At 34.4% G+C, this 22,910-nt stretch overlaps 1 protein-coding gene across 5 annotated transcripts in view; it reads right to left on the reverse strand.

Moving 5' to 3' along the window:
* Window positions 1-22,910, reverse strand: part of LOC143232016 (ankyrin repeat and fibronectin type-III domain-containing protein 1-like) — a 196,293-nt gene that overhangs the window by 104,100 nt on the left and 69,283 nt on the right. For all 5 annotated transcript variants that reach the window (XM_076467000.1, XM_076466998.1, XM_076466996.1 and 2 more), the window contains one exon: window positions 1,456-1,592. In XM_076467000.1, coding sequence (XP_076323115.1) covers window positions 1,456-1,592 — 137 coding nt within the window. The remainder of the gene's footprint in view (window positions 1-1,455; window positions 1,593-22,910) is intronic.

Here is a 22,910-nt window from a genome sequence, read left to right on the forward strand (position 1 = left end):
GTCTCTTGTGAAATATTCAGCTCGTTACAATTCTCTTCAAAATTCGTAGAGAGAATTACCAGTTTGCTTAAAAACAACTGATTTTCATTTAAAATCAATATAAACCTCAGAAGGTTTTTCATAGAGGTAAAAACTTGAACATTTCGACATATAAAACCGATATTTCTGTATTTTATTATCATTCGTCAGAAAAAAAACTCTACACCATTGTTTATTTTGTTGTAAAATTCTGCTATTGATTCCAAAATCACCTACGAACTTAAATTATCTGAATCTAGAAGCTCGGATATTACCATAAGTTAATTAACTGTTGTATTCCAGGCAGTTTTATATCCGACTGTATGTGAAAATTCAAAATATAAACAAGACAAAAAGACCAGTTTCCTAGTTGACTTTTTTCGATTACATAGCTAACGTGGTATAACGTGATAGAAAAATTACTCTGGGTCGGTCGTATCCTCATGCTTAGTATAGTTTGGATGTGAATTTGAGGAATCCCATTTCACGACCTGTGGCCGCAAAAACGCACTCCGCACTTTAAGGTCGTGAGTACACTAAAAGAGTGACTGTGAAACCCTACTATTTCATCAGACAAGAGTAGCACAGAAGATGGCGGTGGGTGCTGTTGACTATAACTGTCTTTAGTTAATTAATCAAAATTACGAACGGATATATACCAGTTGTCCTTTTTGTAACTTAGCGCAAAAATTCTTAAACTAACAAACGTGCTCTCTTTATTTTTTGCTATACTTTTTAACTGCTGCATAGTTACTGGCCCCTATCGCATTGCGAGAGTTTCTATTAGCTTCTTAGGTTTATGTAAACTTTTATCTGTGGCTTTCTTACATAAAGACAATGCGTCGTAAGTAAATTATAGTTTTCATTAAGGTCGATCACGATTTTATCCTAAAGCTTTTCTAGAATAAAGAAGGACCAGCGTAGCTTTGAATTAGTCATGAATTGTTAAACAGTGCACAGTAAAAGCTTCAGATGAAGTCATCGAAGAGACTTGATACGTGTATCAATACCGAGTCCGCAACAGTCTTAACATATGGTTTTTCACTCGAAGTATCTGTATTTAATTCAGTAAACATAGTACTAAACAATATATATACAGCGTGCGTTTAATTAATGTAACTGGGTTTTGAAATTAGAATAAAGAAATAAACGATTTTTTTCTGTTGCTGTTCAAGTGATAAAGATTAGCACACATGTAATTAATAAATAAATTTTTGTTAATGAAACGATTTAACATGTACCTTTAGTAAGCTGCTTTTCGCATTAAGTAATTGAAATATAACTTTTACACATTTAAGTGAAATACCGAGAGAGAGCGCTATTCAATTTTTTTTTGAAAACTTTAATTCTAAGCAAATATAAAGATGTTTTCTTCTTTAATATTTTCCTGGTGTAAAATAAAAAGAAAACTGGATAACAAAAATCTAAATTATTCACCACTTTTGTTCCCAGGACTTCTAGTGCTGTCCAATTGTGCTTGAATTATACTCAGACTTGGAGTGATAATGGCCGGTAAGGTTTTGGCCCGAAGTAGTGGAGGTCTCTTCTTAGGCAAAATTTTCTCGGTCACGTGACTACAAGGAGTAAAAAAAAAAAACAGCATAAATTCAAACACCTTCGTAATGAACATCAGAGGACAATTATGTAAAGTTCGACACAAGACAGAAAATCGACAGGTTCTTCAGAAATGTGTGTATTTTAATTATGACATAAGTCGATCTCTTAATTCTGGAAAAATACGTAGTTTGAGTCTTTCTAATTTAATCGATTTCCTAGGTTAATTCAGGAGTACAAATTTGTCCGTTCCTAGAAACGCCAATAACTGGATGTCAATGCTATTACACGCTCACTTTTATCCGCTCTTTATAAAACGTTTAAGATAGTAAATGTTGGCTTAACCCGATGAGTAATTATAAAACTACCTGACATGGCGCATTTAACTCTACAAAAACACAAGTATATGTATGAGTTGATAAAAGTTGAGAATTAGGTAATATTTAAGTTATTGGTTATCAGTAACAGATATAAGAGAAGCACAATACTTTGCACTTTGTATATCAAGTAACCGAGGAAAGAAAAGTGAATAGAAAAAATGATTACACTGAAAACTGAGTGTGAAGTAAGAAAACTTAGCAGGTTCTATAGATTATTTAGTTTCCCATGTCACTGGAGTATGTCTGCGGACTTACACGTCTAGAAATCTAGTTTCGATACACGTGGTGAGCAGAGCACAGAATTGTCTTTTGTGTAGCTTTGTGCTTAATAACAAACAACATTTAATTTCCTGAAATAAATTATTGAGCTCTTGTTCCATTGTCGCTTTCTCTATTCTTAATAAAGAGTTACACCAGTCCTGATGTACTTCAGAATATATCATGGTTACAACAGTTGTTATTTGCAAACTTTAACCTGAAAGATTTAAACTATTTCATTTTTTTTACCTTTGTTAACTAGTAGTACTGACCTGTGGTACAGAAATATGTCGGCCCGGCATGGCCAGGTGGTTAAAGCACTCGACTCGTAATCCGAAGGTCGCGAATTCGAATCCCCGTCACACCAAACATGATCGCTCTTTCAGCCGTAGGAGCGTTATAAGTAACGATCAGTCCCACTATTTGTTGGCAAAAGAGTAGCCCAAGAGTTGGCGGTGGGTGGTGATGACTAGCTGCCTTCCCTCTAGTCTCACATTGCTAAATTAGGAACGGCTAGCACAGATAGCCCTCGAGTAACTTTGCACAAAATTAATAAAACAAATAAAACAGAAATATGTCTGCAGGCTCACACCACTAGAAACTGGGTTTCGATACCCGTAGTAGGCAAAGCACAGATAGCCCATTCTCTACCTTGTGTTTAATTCCAGATAATCAATCTTCAGTCAAGTACTGAACTAGCTAGAGTTTCTAAATGTTAAGCTTTATCGTGCGTTCTTGTCAGACGTCAGTTGGTCGTTTGGAGAACCTTGAACTTTTTCTTCCCAGTTTAAGACCATTTCCAAACTCTGGTAATCGATTTAGAAATCGTAGCTATAAAATATCGAAAAGCATATGTACCGGTAGCAACAAATACCGCAAAGCTTTTAAGAGTAGCAGATGCGTTGTATCTTTCTTATTTACTGCAGAGTCAGAAAAACTGTTGGGCAAATAACCTAAATGACTTTTCATCCAACCGAAAAACAATTAAGTAAGACGGAAAATGTCGTTTTCTGAAACATTTCTGTTAAGAGTTTACACAAAATATTAAGATTGATATTCTATGTTATATTTTCCCACTTTATTTTTGCTTTATTAGGTTTAAACAATATACTTATTTTTCACCAATCTATTATGTACAGTGGTGGGCAGAGCACGGATCGCCCATTGTGTAGCTTTGTGCTTAACTAGAAGCAAAACAAATCAAATAGACACAATATATTAAGTTCTGATGTTCCTGTTTTTTTTTTTATGGTTGGCGAGTGCGGATAACAATTGTCATATAGTTGTTTCTCTTTCCATAATAGTTTAAAATGGCTAAAATAATGATATAAAATGCATCTTTCAATGTAGAACTGAACGCAGCTGTGAAACCAGACAAACGTGAAGTGGTTTCACACCGTAGATTAACGATGACGAATGAAACCCTGAAGCTGTTAACATCAAAATATCATTTCTTTATTTTCTCCCAACATAACATTAACTAGTTTCATACAAGTAGTACAAACTTTACAGAGTTGTAAGATTCAGTATTAAAACATGGTTTACGTTATTTGTATTAGCGTAATCCTATATAACGTGTAAACTGCGCTATGTCCACAGCATGAATCTAATCCTAAATTAAAAACCTTATAAACCTTCAACTTTGCATTAAATCAATGCATCCAGTCAACTATCAAACGATTGTGTTACATCAACTTCGTATGCCTTTCATGAAAGTTTGAACCTTCAGCAAAATAATTTAACATTAAGATTTTTAGAAAACAGGATCATAAAACTGAGAATGTTCTTGATGGTCGTTTAGATGAGCTTTCTAAAATTATGGTTTATTTGTTGAGTAAAACTGTAGTGGGTAAACGCTAACTGACCCATCTTTCAGAACGACGACCCTTGATGCCAAAATTTCCTGGCGTGAGTTTGTTGTATCCTTCGACAGTGATCGTGGAGGTATTGATCTCAGGTCGATCGATTTACTTTCGATAGAATCGCAAGTCTGGTACCAGTTTCCAAACTATAATGCTGGAAGACTGTTAAGTGAACTGTAGAAAACCCGTAAATACCCGTCTATGTAAGAGTACTTCAGTCTTAAAAACTTCTCAAAGTAAACACACAGTAAACGAAAACAAAACTTGGTGCGTGTCGTACGGATACAGGAACAGAAAACAAAACATGTTGCTTGGAGTATACACATAGTAACGAGAAACACAAAAGTAGTACTGAACGTATGCACACAGTAACGAAAAACAAAACATGTTGCTTAGTGTCTACATACAGTAACGGAAAACAAAACATGTTGCTCACCATTTTCATAGGTGCGTGTATGTTTTGAATTTCGTGCTAACCTACACGAGAGATATCTGCTCTAGCCATAGCTAACTTAGCAGTGTAAGACTAGAGGAAAGCAGCTGTTCTTGCAACAAAGAATAGTGTGATTGACCGATTGTCATAAAGCATCCACAGTTGAAAGGGCAAACATTTAAAAACATCATAACGAATATTTCTAAGGCTATTTGAGGATAAACACGAAGTATTGTTATACTTTATTTTAAGTTATTCGTGTAAAAGTTATTCTAAAGTTTTAAGTAAACATGAAATACAACGACGAGTCAAACGTGAGTTATTTTTAAATTAGTGACTGAATTTTGAAGTTTGTATTTTTACTTATTTAATTTTTGGTTGGTTGAAAAGAGCTGCTAGGCACCAAGAGAATAAAATAATGGTACTAAAATAATCTAAACTGTCTCTGAGAATACTGTTGTTCTTTAAATTAGCAAGCGCATAATTAATATAGTAATTATTAAAACAGAATCTGTATCCTATAATGGTTGTGGCGTTCCGGACAGTCAATAATAAGTTTTAAGATTAGAAACACCATACGCCGCTCAACACTCTTGCTCTTAGGAACGGTTGTCTGAGCCCTTGGGGTCTTTGAGTTTGTAATTTTACCCATGTAGTTTGGTTTGTTTTGAATTACGCGCAAAGCTACACGAAGACTATCTGTGCTAGCCGTCCCTAATTTAGCAGTGTAAGACTAGAGGGTAGGCAGTTAGTCATCACCACCCACCGCCAACTCTTGGGCTACACTTTTACCAACGAATAGTGAGATTGACCGTCACATAATAACGCCCCCACAGCTGAAAGGGCGAGCATGTTTTGTGTGACGGGAATTCGAACCGCGACCCTCGGATTACGATCTCGAGTGCCTTAACTACCTGTACACGCCAGCCCTTACCCATGTGTCACAAAAGATGTTGGTGCGATTGAAAATACCAAACAGATGGTTTTTAATAACTAATTCTATTATATAGGACTCTTCATTTCCAACCGTGTATCATAAAACTATTAACTCCTATTCACAGTTCCTAACCCTAGTCAACAGAATTCGCAACTACTATCTGTAGTTTATTAAATCCTAATTCTATATTATTGAAGTTTAAATTCCGATTCCTATCTTTTACCTCACATAGTTTCTATCCGTAGTATATAGAATGAAACTAAATTTTCCAGCACATTACTATATCGAGGCTAAATGGATTTTAGACAAAGACATTATTGTTTTACCGAATGGTACTATTGTTTGCATGTAACCACTTATTATAAAAATAATTTAAATCCACTTTAATTCCTACTGTGATAACATTTAATATCGTCATTATATTTTACCTATTTTTAAGTAATGTATAATATATCCTCATGTGTGTATATTCAGATAATTTTTCTAATTGTATCTGTTACTCACATATTCTAATTGGGGAAGGTCTTCCTTGTTCCTTGAAATATTTCTAAGTTCTCACGAAGGATAATACATTTTCATCATTTATTTCTAATGCCACAAATGTAACTGTCTTGTCAAACTTAAAACAAGTTCCAGTAACTGTTAATGTTACATAGATTATAACAAGGAGGACGAATATCTCCAACCATAATTTTGATCCAACACAAGAATAACACGCACACATCTAATACAAGATCACAGTTTATTGTTATTTTATTATTAAATTTGTACCAATGATCATCTTATATAGAAATGAAATGAACATGCACTTTATTCCATTATCAGAACAAATTTTATTTTGTAACGCTAAAAAAACAGTTTATAATAAAACGCGAACATAAATTTATTTCCTGACTCCAGAACAAAATTAGGGTGTTATTAATCCAACATAAAAGAAAATAAACATATATGGCTAATTCCAGAACATGGTTATTTCATAAAGCTTTGCCATGACAAGTAGGTTCAGGCCCGGTATGGACAGGTGGTTAAGGCACTCGACTCGTAATCTGAGGGTCGTAGGTTCGAATACCCTTCACACCAAACCTGCTCGCCCTTTTAACCGTTGGGGCGCTATAATGTTACGGTCAATCCCACTATTCGTTGATAAAAAAGTAGCCCAAGAGTTGGTGGAGGGTGGTGATGACTACCTGCCTTCCCTCTAGTCTTACACTGCTAAATTAGGGACGGCTAGCACTAGTGCGTTTTTAATTCGTTGATAAAAGAGTAGCCCAAGAGTTAGTGGAGGGTGGTGATGACTACCTGCCTTCCCTCTAGTCTTACACTGCTAAATTAGGGACGGCTAGCACTAGTGCGTTTTTAATTCGTTAGGATCCAGCACTAAATAAATATGTAACTCTAAAACCAACATTAGTGAGTTTTTAATAAAACACATAAATAAATTTATTTCAGAACTTTAAGACAAATCTGTGTTATTAATCCATCAGAAGTTAAAATATGCATTTCAATCATAACAGAGGTCAAGTTTATTTTATGAAATTATGCTTTGACTTCTGTGTTTTTAACTCGTCCATTAACAGCTAAATACTGGTTTTAAGCCAAAACTAGGTACATCATACGACCTACTTGTTACTTTCATTAGCCATTTATCCACTAGAATAATTTAGTGTATCGAGTGGTTTTTGTTTACATTTTTATTATTATACTTAATCATAGAAGTTGTTTTGCACTGGAAATATACAATGCTGACCAAAATCTTAAAGCCAAGGAACATAAAGAAAAAATATGCATTTTGCGTTGTTAGACTCAACCACTTATTTGAGTAGAGCTTCAAAAGATGAAAATAAGGGAAAAAAAAAACAAAAAACATTTTAGCATTTAATAGGGAAAATGTAGACATTATGAAATTAGCCTAAATACTAGCTTGTCAAAAGTTTAAGCCCATACTAAAAAAAAATCCTAAACAGGGTAGGAAATGCCCAACAAGGGATCTCAGTAGTGAGTTGCACGGCCGTCATTGTGAATAACTGCAAACATTCGCTTTGACATGGTCAATATAAGCGTTTGCAGAAGGCTGGCTGGAATTTTATTCCAAGTGGTGAAGATGGCTTCATGAAGATCATGCACTGTTTGGAATTGACGTCAATTTCTATAGACTTCCCTTGCTATCCCCCCAAACATTTTCAATTGGGTTCAGTTCGGGCGAATACGCTGGATCGTCCAAAAGAATCACGTTGTTCGCCATGAAAAAGTCCTTTGTCCTGCGGGCATTGTGGATTGCAGCGTTGTCCTGCTGAAAGATCCAGTCATTTCCACAAAAGCGAGGGCCTTCAGTCAATAAGGATGCTCTTTCCAACATGCCATTGTAGCCAGCTGCTGTTTGATGCCCCTGTATAACCTGAAGCTACATTGTTCCATGGAAGGAGAAAGCACTCCAGATCATGATGGAACCTCCTCCACTGTGTCGTGTAGAAAATGTTTCTGGTGGGATATCCTTATCGTGCCAGTAACGTTAGAAGCCATCTGAACCATCCAGGTTAAATTTTTCTCATCAGAGAACAAAACCTTCGTCCACTTTTCTTCGTCCCATGTTTAGCGCTTCTTAGCAAAGTTTAACCAAGCTATTTCGTGACGTGGAAGGAGGAGTGGCCTTTGAAGACGTTTACGACTTTTAAAACCTTTCTCTTGTAGATGCCGTCTTATTGTTCTTCAGTTGCATTCTGCGTCCGTAAGAGCCTTAATCTGGTTTGACGATCGGCTGGTGTCTTGCTGGACAACCTGTCGAATCCTCCTGCTCAACACCAGCAAAATTTTCTTGGGCCGACCACTTGAAATTCTCGTTCTGTGTCCCTCAGGGTCTTTTAAGAAATTTTTAACAGCAGATCTACTACGCCCAATCTCACCCATGATGGCACGTTGAGAAAGACCTTGCTTTTGCAATTCTGCCACTTTCAAACTTTGTAAACTTTCTAGCCTTTGCCTTGTTTTCACCCAATGTAACACAGGAGATGTCAGTGGGAGATGTTGACAACGCTAATGCTTGAACACAAATGACTAAATTTCATTAAGTATTTACCGATTAATGCTTCATTTCAGTATGGTCTTAAACTTTTGACCAGCTAGTATTTAGGCTAATTTCATATTGTTCACACTTTCCTTTTTAAATGCTAAAAAAAAAAATATTATTGCTTTCCCTTTTCTTATTTTCATCTTTTGAAGTTCTACTCAAATATGTGGTTGAATCTAACAACGCAAAATGCATATTTTTTTCTTTATGTTCATTGGCCTTAAGATTTTAGCCAGCTAAAGTCTACTAAGCTTGCCGAATCTCGTGATTTATTATTGGGATTACTGCCAAAAATATCATTAACAACGAGGACACTCAACTGATGAAACAATACATTATAATCTTCATAAGTAGAAATGTAAACAAAAAATATGATTAACTATAATGATTGCAAAGCTTATTATTTATTAGCATTAACAACGTAATACACTAATGAGTAAGATTGAAAACCTACGCGGTTTGGATTATTGTACTCATTTGTTTAAACTTGAAAACGATTATTTGCCTGGAATGCTAAAAAAGTTCCTTATTTTTGAACAATGTTCGCATTATTTTCTGTAATACATTTATAATATTACTTCACCATTTGGATTAATAAATGACTTTTACATATAGAAATAAACTACTAATACGTTGATCAGATGAGAAGGTTGAATTAAACCACTTACAGTTACCTTCTAATATTCTCAAGAAGCGACTTTTATCATACGTCTTGTCAATCTTCTTTTAACAATAATAGTTAAGAAACCACAAGAAACGTTTTAATGTACTTAGAAGTATTGAACGTCTAAACGCAATGTGTTTTATCTATTATTCAAAACAGAACCGGTTTAAAGAAACTTTGATAAAACAAGCGCAATGGGTGTGTTTTCTTATAGCAAAGCCACATCGGGCTATCTGATGAGTCCACCAAGAGGAATCGAACGCCTTATTTTAGTGTTGTAAATCCGAAGGCTTACCGCTATACCAGCGGGGAACCAAGCATGTTTCTCTTAATGGTTTCTCATCAACTAAAGCACAATAAATCCATTCGTTAAATTACAGGCAATCCATTTGTTAATTTACAGTCAATCTATTCGTTAAATTAAAGTATACACGATCTTTTTGTAGTAGTAAAATGTTTCTGGTATTACACAAACTGGTGTACTTCAGTTTTCTAAGTTTCCGTAAGTTGTAATTAACATTATTTTCATAACAATAAAAATGTTTTCCGGATTCCACCTCTGGTTACTTAAACAAACTGAGACAGGCGTATCTTACTTATACAACTAACTCACGTTTTTATTATCTGTGGGAAATACACCTTTGTTTTAAAACAAAGTTTACTGAATGCCCTAACTGTCCTGAAATATAATTGAATTTCAGCACTTATTAAGTTTCATTAATACAAAACAAGAAGAGTTAATTTTTAGCCTAAACTTAACCAAAATTACATTTTAACTTCAGTTGTTTTCTTTATAACGTTTGTTATAGGTTCTACAAACAGAAGCTATGTTTTACATTGATCACAATTAATTGTTCTTAGCTTGAAGTATAAATAAAGTGTTTACTTTGATAATTCCTTTTAAGTAAAACCAAAAATTACTTTATATATACCTCGTGCTAAATAAACCTTGTGTGGAGACATTATTATTTTGGTATAACAGATATTTATATATTAAATATTATTTCATTTAGTAGGTCCGCCGCAAATACAGCGGTAAATCTACGGTTTTACAACGCTAAAACAGGGGTTCTATTCCCCTCAGCAGACAGCCCCATATGGTTTTGCTATAAGAAACACACACAAATACATTCATTTAGAAGGACGTTAAAAGTTTCAGGACTCATAACATGGAGTGATCTGAGCAACGGAAATTAACACTTAATGTTGGTGTGAATATATTTGGACAAACTGCATATTTTAGAAGTTATAAGTAATTTAACACAGTGAAATGTGTTGACCTTCAGTTACTTCAAACCGGGAGTAGGGGCTCGACTTACCTCGAGTTCATAAGAATGTATTATATAAACAGTGGAAGCCAATTTTTAAATTGGATAATTGTAGAGGCTAAGGAATGAAGTAGTCCAGTGTAAGAAACCTGGTGTGACTTTAGTACTCGAGTCTCACTCTTAGAACCGCGGGTTCGAATCACGTCACCGAATATTTTGCTTTTTCAATCGTTTATAAAATAACGATCAATCCAACTATTCCTTAGTATAGAATAACCCATGGGTTGGCAGTTGATGGTATTAACTAGCTGTTTCCCTTCGAAATTAGCTACGAATAAGTCACAGAACTTTCGAGTAACTGTGAACAAATTTCTAAAATAAAGAATTATATTGTCTTAATGCCTGTTCAATTTCATTTTTATGGGTCATTTCAGATTGACTCTGTTTCGACCTTATAATAATTTATGGTCTAAACAACAGAAGGTAATATTTAAACTTACTGTAAATATTTCACGTGGCATTACTCATTTGGTAAACTATGTTGACGTGTATAGAATTTCAAATAATTTGAATGAGCTGAAGTAACGTCGGATTGATAACTTGTTGAATTGTTTGTGAAGATTTGGTAATCCAGTTTCTAGTTTGATTAAGTGACTCAAACACTTGGAACAGAGAAGTATCTTTACTGTCATATACTTTATTGCAATGTTTAGAAAACACAAAAATTATTTGCAAATAATGAAAACTGGTGTGCAAACGATGGTTTACGTTCAGAAATCAACATCTAAGAAATTCAAATTGTTTTTATCGTCTTAAATTCTTAAAAGGAACAACGTCTTTTAACAACAAAGCCACACAAAGAGCTATTTGTATTGTGCCTACCATGGGCATTGAAGCCCAGTTTTAAGTATTATGAATCCACTGACGTGCCGCTAAGCCACTGGGTGGGCTTCTTAAAAGTACTTCCTATAATTTACTTTGAGACGAATGTTTGTTAAAATCTATTTTTTTACAGAACTTAATAACTCCAAATTTTTACCTTACGTGTTTTAATCGATTTTTACTGCTTTGAAAACAATGGATATAACTGATCAATTTATTTAATGACGTCAGCCAAGGTGAACCTAAATGTTCATTTGTTCGTCAATATAATCAAGTCATTATTTTAAGTCTCTATACGTTTGTGTAAATAGTGTTAATAATCAACAGTTTTTTTGCAGACGCAAATGTTTGTAATGTGGAAACGGCAGAATAAATTTCAACGAAAGTAATTAGTATCTTGAATAAAAAAACTTGCAAAATCTCGTTGAGATAAAGACAAGAAAAGAAATAAACAGTTGACCTATTAGACAAGGGTGGGTGAGGGGAACCATACGAGGAAAACAAAAAATATAAGGTTATAAAATACAGTATCAGTACTTGCAACATCGAACGAAGAAACTTATGTTGCCCGCGATGTCTTCATCGGATACTATTTGGTCGCACTACAAATGTTTGTAGTTAATTGTTTGCAGGCAAGGCATGTGTTATACTGTTTAGTAAATGGACCCCGAGAGCAAGCAAGAGTCTTTTGTTTCTTTCTTTAATTGCCAAATCTCAGTTTGTTTGTTTTTCTCGATGTTTCGTGTTTGTTACAAAGCAGCTTCTCTAACTCGCTGTCAGGTATCTTAACGTACTAAGTAAAAACTTAGTAGTTGGTGAAGTCAACGGGGTTAAAGTTTATACTTCACGTCAAGCGATCTTCAACCGATAAACGTTTGTGCAAAGTAGTGATGAAACTTTTCATTCCCTAAAGCATTTTACTAGCAATATATTGTTGGCATCGTGTTTAATAAAGCATTCACAGCCTACCGATAATCCTCATGGGGAGACAGTAACTTATGTTTAACGCGTGCGCAAGTCAGGCAGAACAACCGGAACTCTTATTGGAACTTAATAAATAAATTTTGTAGCATGCACGTTATAATTAGAGTTGCAACATACTGATAAGCATTTCATTAAATTTCATTCCTCTCGAGAAATTCCAAGAACAACTTTTCTGAGATATACTTCTATAGTATCGGACTCCTTAGAAGAGGCTGAATTCGTTAACAGCTTCAGGCTATTCCACAGATAAATTAATTAAAGTTAGATCGGTTTTGAGGGTGAAGTATAACAGTCGATGAGGGTCAATTTACTTTTGGGTAGGTGTGAGAGAAAACCGTGGCTTCTTTATTCCAAGAAGATAATTACAACTGTTTCGGTTGTTGTTTGGTGTGTGTGTTTCGTATAGCAAAGCCACAAAGGGCTATCTGCTCAGCCCACCAAGGGGAATCGAACCCCTGATTTTAGTGTTGTAAATCCGGAGACATACCGCTGTACTAGCGGGGGCAAGGTTGTTGTTTATGTCAGTGACTAATGTATATTTATGTAGGGATAATGCAGCTGTAGTGAAAAGTTTAAAATATCAGGAAATTTGTTTGTAAAACTGTAATAAATGTATGGCTGTTTGTTGGGTGGTTAGTCTGTCGTTAAGCGCAAAGCTGCAAATTGAACCATCTGTGCTTTAAGTATCAAAACCCGAATTTTACTGATGTAATCACACACACTTTCCGTTGAGTCATTAAGTAAAATTAGTATATGACATAAGATTGGCTAAGTAAAATAGATAAGGTATATATGAAACATATAATTAACTAATGTGTTTGTTTGTAGTTAAGCACAAAGCTACACAACGGGCTATCTGTGCTCTGCCCACCACGTGTATCAAAACACAGTTTGTAGCGTTGTAACTCCGCAGACATATTGGGAAGCAACTAATATGTAGAGCTGTAGAAATGAAACAAACATGTAAAAGAAGAAAGAAATAGCTGAGGAAAGAAAAATAAATGGATATCAGAGAAACAGTAAATATAAAATGATATATTAATCAAGATTCTCTCCCCTATGGTGGTTAGGAGACTCAACTCGCAGTATAAAGATCACGGGTTCGAATCATATTCAATGAGCACGCTCGCTTTTTCAGCAGTTGAAGCGATATTATGTGAGAATCAGTTCCATTATTAGTTGCTTAAAGAATAACACACGTTTTAAACACTACAAATCAAATAAGTACAACATAACCATAGAAAACACCCAAATACTAAGTCGGGTAACAACTATAAACAAACAAATATAATCAAAGAAGCCCTACTTATGCAACAACTAAAACCAAAATTAAACCGATATAAAGGAACAACTTTATACCTATACTAATTAATAACCTAACATACAACTGCAACGCCACCTACAACCCCGTACCTCTTTACACTCTCGTCCGTAAGACATGGGCCCAGCAACTGTCAGTTGCAAACTCTCTCTTAGTTAACCTGAAGATAATTTAGGAAGGTCGAAACGTTGTTCTCTGCTTTATCAGTTTTGGTTTATTTTGTTTTGAATTTCGTGCAAAGCTATACGAGGGCTATCTGCGCTAGCTGTCCCTAATTTAACAGTGTAAGTCCAGAGGGAACGCAGCTAGTCATCATCACCCACCGCCAACTCTTGGGCTACTCTTTTACCAGCGAATAGTGGAATTGACCGCACATTATAATGCCCCCACGACTAAAAGGGCCAGTTTAGTGTGACGGGGATTCGAACCTGCGACCTTCGGATTACGAGTCGAGTGCTTTATTAGTAAAAGTGTTAATACCCATACCAGCCATCCTGAGATACATTTGTACTCCAAGTAGGTTTCTCGTCATTACGTCATTAGGATTCTTTATTACAAGCGAGTTGTTCAGGTTCTAAACTTTTAATATACTTAATACACTAAACGTTTTACTTGTGACCAAATGTCTTTAATTTGGTTGAAATTTAGAACTACTGGCATAAATTTAAGAAAGCCGAAATATATAAAAATACTGAAAGATTAAAGCTTGTTTATTTTCTGTTTTGAATTTTTTTTAACAAATTGGCAAGATTCCAAACTCATATTACGTTTTCACAAATTAACTATTTTTTTCAAGAGATTAAAATTGACAGTCACGACCAAGTTCCACTAAAGTAGGAGCTAATGTAATGTGGGACCTTGTTCTATTAAAACAGAAGTGTATTAACCAACGGTCGGTATAATATTTAATTCATTTAACCTTAACCAAGGGCAAGGGTCTCCTGAGACTTTTCCGCCTTTTACAAGCACTAGGCACTATTATGAAGCCCTTGGCCATAATGAATTGCTCACGAATACCATATTACTGGTATAACACATTGTTTCTCCTATGGTTATAGAAATATCATCTGAGTAATATCATACGTAATCCGTAAAAGTTTACTACAAACTGACTAGTATGAAAACATACACATTTTATTATACCACATGTTACCCTTACAAACTTCTACAGTACAAATTTACATGTTTGTACAATCATTTTCTTGCCTGCTTTTTCTTCTAACGTACATATTTATATATTTTTTTGTAATATTTACGATGAAATTTTAGAAAGTTAATTTGTTGCTCACAAAATTTAACCTTTCTTAGAAATTTGATTTTCATAAAGATAACAAGTTGTTTTTATTACAAATCTTTGGTAAGTAAACACTCCAACCACAAAGTAAATTGAAACTGATTTTCAATAGAATGGTCACATTCAAACTTTTCTTTAACTCTAGACTCACTAGTATTTAATTTATGGGTTTTTGCTGGTTCTCAAAACCAAACCGGAACCTTTTTTGTTTTTTAGTCTTAGGGAGAAAGCAGTTTAAATGCTATGCGAAACAGTCAACCACATTAATTACCCATTGGATTTTAACAGACGCTTTTATATATCAAATTGGTGACGGCCAAAGGTCGCAGAGTTCAAATATGAGCGATACGACACAATGAATAAATGCTATTAATATTACAGTTAATCCCATTAAGAACTGCTGTGGTCCTTTATGAAGCTTGTTTAGATTTTGTTTGGTTTGTTCTAAATTTCGCGCAAAGCTACACGAAGACTATCTGCGCTCGCCGTCCCTAATTTAGCAGTGTAAAACTAGAGGGAAGGCAGCTAGTCATCACCACCCACCACCAACTCTTGGGCTACTCTTTTACCAACTAATAGTGAGATTGACCGTTACATTATAACGCCCCAAGGCTGAAAGGGCAAGCATGTTTGGTGTGCCAGGGATTCGAACCCGCGACCTTTCTTGCTATGCCGGATCGAATTTTGTTTAGAGAATAAATGACTTCATGCACTTTTGTTTTTTTTTACATTGAATGTTGTTAGAGTAAAACCTGAAATAAATAAATATGATGCAACATTTAGACCCTATTGGTATAACAATAAGTCGTAATCTGATGATTAAACCATTTGGAACCATGCGTTTCCAGTTGAAAGCGTTTAGGAAATTCAATAAAAAATATCAAAAACAGAGGAGAAGGCCAAGAGTCGTTCTTGAAGCACCTGCTTATTCGAGGGTATGGCAAAAGGTGTGTTGTGTGTTTTCTTATAGCAAAGCCACATGGGGCTATCTGCTGAGCTCACCGAGGGGAATCGAACACCTGATTTTAGCGTTGTAAATCCGTAGACATACCGCTGTATTAGCGGGGGGCATATGGCAAAAGACGTGACGTTTTATGTCCTACAGTTAACGTAACCAAGAAATGTGCACAGTTTATGTCCTTCAACCTCCATACTTAACGTGACCAAGAAGTGTACATTGTGTATGCCTTCAACTCCCCTAGTTAACGTAACCAATAAGTGTACACTGTTTATGTCCCTGAACTCCCCTAGTTAACGTAACCAATAAGTGTACACTGTTTATGTCCTTCAACTCCCGTAGTTAACGTAACCAATAAGTGTACACTGTTTATGTCCCTGAACTCCCCTAGTTAACGTAACCAATAAGTGTACACTGTTTATGTCCCTGAACTCCCCTAGTTAACGTAACCAATAAGTGTACACTGTTTATGTCCTTCAACTCCCGTAGTTAACGTAACCAATAAGTGTACACTGTTTATGTCCCTGAACTCCCCTAGTTAACGTAACCAATAAGTGTACACTGTTTATGTCCTTCAACTCCCGTAGTTAACGTAACCAAGAAGTGTACACTGTTTATGTCCCTGAACTCCCCTAGTTAACGTAACCAGGAAGTGAACACTGTTTAAGTCCTTCAACTCCCATAGTTACGTAACCAAGAAACATACTCAACATTAACATTTCGAAAGTTCACCTTCAGACCGTTTTTAATTGCATCGTTACAGATCGAGCCTTACAACACCAATGTTAATTACTCTTTACAACTTCTGAGCCTTATCGTGGTTTCAGTTAAAGCACACAGCTTCAAGTTGGTTGTTGTGTTAGTTGGCTGGCTGTTGATAAAATACATGAAAATCTGCGAAACAGCATATGAAGCAAGGGGGAATCCTCAATAGCCGCGGCACTTGAAAATCTTTTAAAGCATGATAAGATTAAATTAAATTAACAGACATTTTTTAAAAGCTATATTTTTGTGTGCCAGAAATACCATGAGAGGGGCGCGTGTGTAACTAATTCGATTTTATTACTCGTCAAGATTTATATTCAAAAATTGAAATTCTTTTAGGCAGGATTAAAGTATATTAATTTATGAGACACGAGGCGTGGTCAAATACATCAACCGGAAGGGTTTGACTACTACTGAGTCCGAACCTATAATGAGATCTCATATCGTTCAAGAGATGACGGAGCTATAAGCTAAAATTTTGTACCTGAAAAACAACAAAGCTTTAGAGCCGTTCTATAAGCCCCTAAGCCGCGGTTACAAAAAAAAAAAAAAAACGCCAAATTGTTAGAGTGCTACCAAAACGAAGGAGAAAAAGTAAATAGTCTGTAGAATGCTTGCTTGTTTGTTTAGAATTTTTAAGCATAGCAGTCCTTGATTTTCAACTGTAGACTAGAGAAAAGACAACTTGTCAACAACACTCACCAAAAATCCTTTAGTTACCTTTATCTGATTGAAAAATACAATCTGAACGCTACTGTTACATCGCATTCAGAGACCCAAAGTAAAAGCACAGTTTTTGTGATAATGGGGCATGAACCAAGAACCCTGAAATTCAAAGTTTGGAAACGCTAAACATTAAATCACCCCCGTTTCTTTTACTATTAAATCGTAATAACGTGTGGTCCAGTTTTTAAAACAGAACATTACATAGCTATGCATCACATTAACATACAATATTTAATCGTCAGGTTTAACAAACTCATTCAGTACGAGGAGTAATCGCTAAAACTGAACCACCTTTGGCCTTTTAAAAATCCTGGAATACCCGTTGAAATGTTATACATGAAAAATTTGACTTAAAATAGTAACGGATTGGCTCGTGCATCGATTTTTATAAACATGCCCTTTATCGATAACTGTATAATTATAATTATCGATAGCTGAATGAGTTATTGATGTTATGGTTGGTTGTTAGTAAATCTCTGAATAATTTGTTTTCATCATTCACTACAGGAGAAAAAGACGAACCAATACTTTCATTATAAAAAACTAAAATAAAACTAAAAATTAGCTTTTACTCAAAGTACATCTTATTTTGATGCCATATTTTCATGACGTACCACATTTCTTGTACATTTATTTACCTTATTTTAATCGACTAATCATTTTAAAATATGTTGTTTGTAATTTTCCATCAAGAGACTTATCAGAATTAATTTAAATATCTAATGAAACTGAATGAAATATTTAATGAAAAAGTTACACCATACGAAAAACGTTTTATTTGTTTGTTTATAATTAGGCGCAAAGCTACACATGTGTTATCTGTGGGCTATGTACCACGAATATCGAAACGCGGTTCCTAGTGGTGTGAGTCCACATACTGTTGTGCCACTAGGGAGCCATATCTTTGTTTGTTTGTTTTTTTATTTCGCGCAAAGCTACACGAGGGCTATCTGCACTAGCCGTTCCTAATTTTGCAGTATAAGACTAGAGGGGGGAAGGCAGCTAGTCATCACCACCCACTGCCAACTCTTAGTCTACTCTTTTACCAACGAATAGTGCGATTGACTGTAGCACAAAACGCCCACATGGCTGGAAGGGCGTTATAATGTTTGATGTGACGGGGATTCAAACCCGGAATCCGCAGATTACGAGTCAAACACCTTAACCTTCCTGGCCATGCCGGGCCAGAAGCCAAACAATAAATACAAATTGTTAAAAACACACGTATTTAACCGACTATTCTGCAATTCTGTGTGGTGCATATAATGAAATAAATAAAAGGATGTAAGCTAACAACTTTAAAACATGTTCAGGAATAAATTTTAATTTTGAAATGTGACTAAAACTTCACTGACGATTTTTTAAACTATCGATTAAAATTAAAATGCAAAAGAAAGCCAATAGAACCAGTAGGAATTCATATACATGTTGTTTCCTCAACTTTCATACAATATTTTGAACATGCGATAATACTACAGTTTAAAAAAATGTCAGGGCATGATAACGAAAATATAATAGGAATGATTGCAACAAAAATTCTTTGATAATTAAAAAAAATATGACTGTGAAATATGAACCTACCAAATAATGTATACACATTATATGAAAACCTGATCATTAGAATATCTTCTTAAACACTGACACATTACACGTACTTGTCATGTCACGTACTAAGTCTTAATTAAGATCAGTGAACTGTCTTAATACATTATGGCATGACATTCGCGCTGAAGAATTATCAGGTACAAGGACAGGAAAGAAACGGCTAATGCTTCTTATGGTAAAAGATCCAGAATGGAGAATCATAAAGTACAAGGACATAAAATAAGATATTAGCACTTGAAACTAGCACTTAAAATAAATTAACGTCTTCATTTTCCTGGTATCTTTGACATTACACATTATTACTTAAACATATATATTTTTTAAAATTAAATGGTTATATATTGTTATAACATATTCACCTTCACTCATTTACTTATGCGTTTCATTATCTTATTGGATACAGACACGATTTTAAAATTACATAAATAATTGCAATAGCTATTGGAAAAAAATTTATAAAATGTGACTAAATAAATACAAGTAGGTTACAACTATAGAACTGAAAACTAAATAAATGAGAACCATTTATGTCTCAGTTTCTGATTATGATAGTCCTTTATCTGTTTACTTTTCATGAATCGAGATAAGTCACTCATGTTATATGTGAGCCGTATTTTAAACCTTCTGTCCAGGTGCAAACAAAAACCTATCTATCAGAGATTGTATTTGGAGAGAAAACAAAATACACTTTTCACAATGAGAATATGATTATCTTGTGAATGTAGTCAAAGCACAATGAATTTATCACAGCGATAAATATGATCAAGTTTTCTAGCCACAGGTTGAACAAAATAATCTGGCAAAATAAACATATGAGCTGCTTATTTACAGATAAAATATTATAAAGCTTTCATAATGAGAGGTATGATTAGATTTTGTACCAAGCCAAATAAGACACCTTTTGTACAATGAAGGATATGGGCTTTGTGTTTACAGGACAACCAAAATACACCAGATACATTGCAAGAGACTGTCTGATTTTTTAGCTACAGATCAAACAAAATACACCTGTTACAATGAAAAATGCCGACTGTGGTTCTATAGGTGAAATATGATACACCTATAGTAATAAGGGATCTTATTATTAATTAGGAATTAAAAATTCCTAGTTTTTATCTGCAGGTAAACAAAATACAATAGTTACAATGAGAGACAAATGAAATACGCCTGTTACATGAGAGATATAATTAAAGATTGTACTTAAATGTCAAACGCTTTATAGAAATAAGTACAAATAGTCATTAATGAAATAAGAGTTCTTTAGACAAAATGTATATAATGACAGTTGCATATTAAGTCTGAAAAACATATGCGAATGTTATTAAAACGTTATTGAATATCAAATATCCTTTTGGTATCAAATATATCGGAGATAAATATGTTATAACACATCTTTTAATAAGCTATCTTATAATCAATGTCAAACTATTCATTATCAATCATATCCACATTTGTTTCAACAAATGACACACGTGACGTAATGAAATTTGATTATGGGCAAAGAATATGAAATAACATGCGGTATAATTAGATGCTAATCGAAATAAACAAAACGACAAAGATATTTGAAATAATTTAAACTCGAGCGTTAAAAATTTGATTTTTACATAGGCGTCTCAAAATTACATACAACAATTGTGTTTTATATAATCTAGTATAGTTTTCGAACAAACAAAATTAATATGAACTGAAACCATAATTCTCTTTCTGTACACATTATATATTTGTCTCCTATCATTTTTCTTTGTTTTTTTTCCTCATATATTTTAGTATAACAATGATCTAGCTAGGCCTAAAACGTTTTTATGCCTAGATAAAGAGGCGATAAAGTTTAGAATGTTTGTAACATGGGCCAAAATTCAGAAAAAAAAAATAGCTTCAGAACACGCCTATTCTTAAGACTAGCATGTGAAAAACTTGCGCTATAATTTGTATGAATAATATTGCTTTTATTCCAAAATAAGTTTTTTGATTCGAGTTATACATTGCCATTGCATTACGTTTTTGCAGCTTTAAATATGGGCTTATAATAAACATAAATATTTCATTTTCTTATATTAAATTCTTGGCCAAACTTGGCCTAGTTGTAATGGAACAGATGGTCCAAGTTTAGAGTTAATAAAAATAAGGTTTTGGTGTGTTTTGAATTTCGCGCTAAGCTACACGAGGACTATCTGCGCTAGCCGTCCCTAATTTAGCAGTGTAAGACTAGAGGGAAGGCACATAGTCATCACTACCTTCCGCTAACTATTAGGCTACTTTCGTAGGTGAGACCGACTCGTGCACACCACATGTATATGGCACCCCAAGCTTCAGAAATCTGATTGTCCACCTCGCCCCACAATATCGACCTACGAATATTTTAACTACAACCTCGGTAAATATATAACATGAGCATTTTCTAAATATGTAACATCAGCTGGCTCCTTTCTTAAAGACTCTTTCAACTTTAAATATATTCTTATTCCACTAAATCATAAAGTCTTAATGGCTAGTTTTGATGTAATCTTCCTCTTCACGGAAATTCCAACAACTGAAGCCTGCGAGATAGCTTTAGAACTATATATCCAATACCCCAACCCATTGATACACATCCCCAGCAACCAATTAGCAACCCTTATAGGATTCACTACCACCAAAACTAATTTTATGTTCAATAACCAAAACTACCTTCAAATAAATGACCTAAGTATGGGGAATTCTGTGTCACCAATTCTAGTCAACATTTCTATAACACAGATTGAATTTCAAGCGATCAATTCAGTTTTACACCCACCACTAAACTGGTACAAGTATGCTGATGATACAACTGCTTGATTCACATCTACAGAACACACACTTAGTTTTTTCAATCGTGTTAACTCCATACACCTCAACATGAAGTTCACCTGAGAACAGGAAAAATCTAACGAAATAGCATTTCTTAACTTCAAAATCACTAGAACTGATACACAATTCAAAACAGAAATCCACAGAAAAATCACCCATACTGGATTATACATTCCCTGGAACTCAGCACATGAAACAAAGCAGAAACTCAACATATTAAGAAACCAAATAAACACAGCCACAAAACTTTGCTCACCCAATAAACTTAATGATGAAATCAGCATAATAAAACAACACTTCATCAAGATCAACAAATTTCCTCAAAAAAACGTGGAAAAATTTATACGCACACATCTGGAACAACAACAAACAAACGACAATAAACCCCAAGATACAACAAACTACAAAACCTTATACTGCTGTATACCATATGTTCCTGACATCAGAAAAATAACAAACAGTTAGAAAAAACTGATAACAAAACACAGTATTCCAGTAAACACCAAATTTATTTAAAAACAAGGTACAAAATTAAAGTTCATACAATGTAAAAACTACACTGACACACACAACACCAAAATAATTTATAAAACACCATGCAATAAGTGCCACGATTTCTATATTGGGGAAAGAAGCAGAAAAATGGAAACCAGATTCAAAGAACATAAAAATCACCACACGTTTTTGAACACTGCAAATCAAATAAACACAAACTAACTACAGAAAACACACAGATATTAAGTAGGGAAATAAATATACACAAAGGCAAAATCAAAGAAGCCCTACTTATACAACAACTAAAGCCAAAATTAAACCAATATACAGAAACACCTTTATACTATACTAATTAATAACCTAACACCCACCTGCAACGCCCATTACAATCTCGTACCCTTTTATATTCTCGTCTTTGTGTTAAAACCAGCCGTTCTGAGTTACATTTTTATTTTAAGTGGGTATTAATACTTTTATTGATAAGGAGAGAACAAGTGCATAAGAAAACTTTAAATCACTAATGAATATAATAAACAAGGATAACAACACGCAAGCTACAAGTATAAAAACTGAAAAATAAATAAATTAGAACCGTTTACATGACAAAAAGCAC

The sequence above is a fragment of the Tachypleus tridentatus genome, chromosome 11, assembly GCF_004210375.1.
Source record: "Tachypleus tridentatus isolate NWPU-2018 chromosome 11, ASM421037v1, whole genome shotgun sequence".
Taxonomy (NCBI): domain Eukaryota; kingdom Metazoa; phylum Arthropoda; class Merostomata; order Xiphosura; family Limulidae; genus Tachypleus; species Tachypleus tridentatus.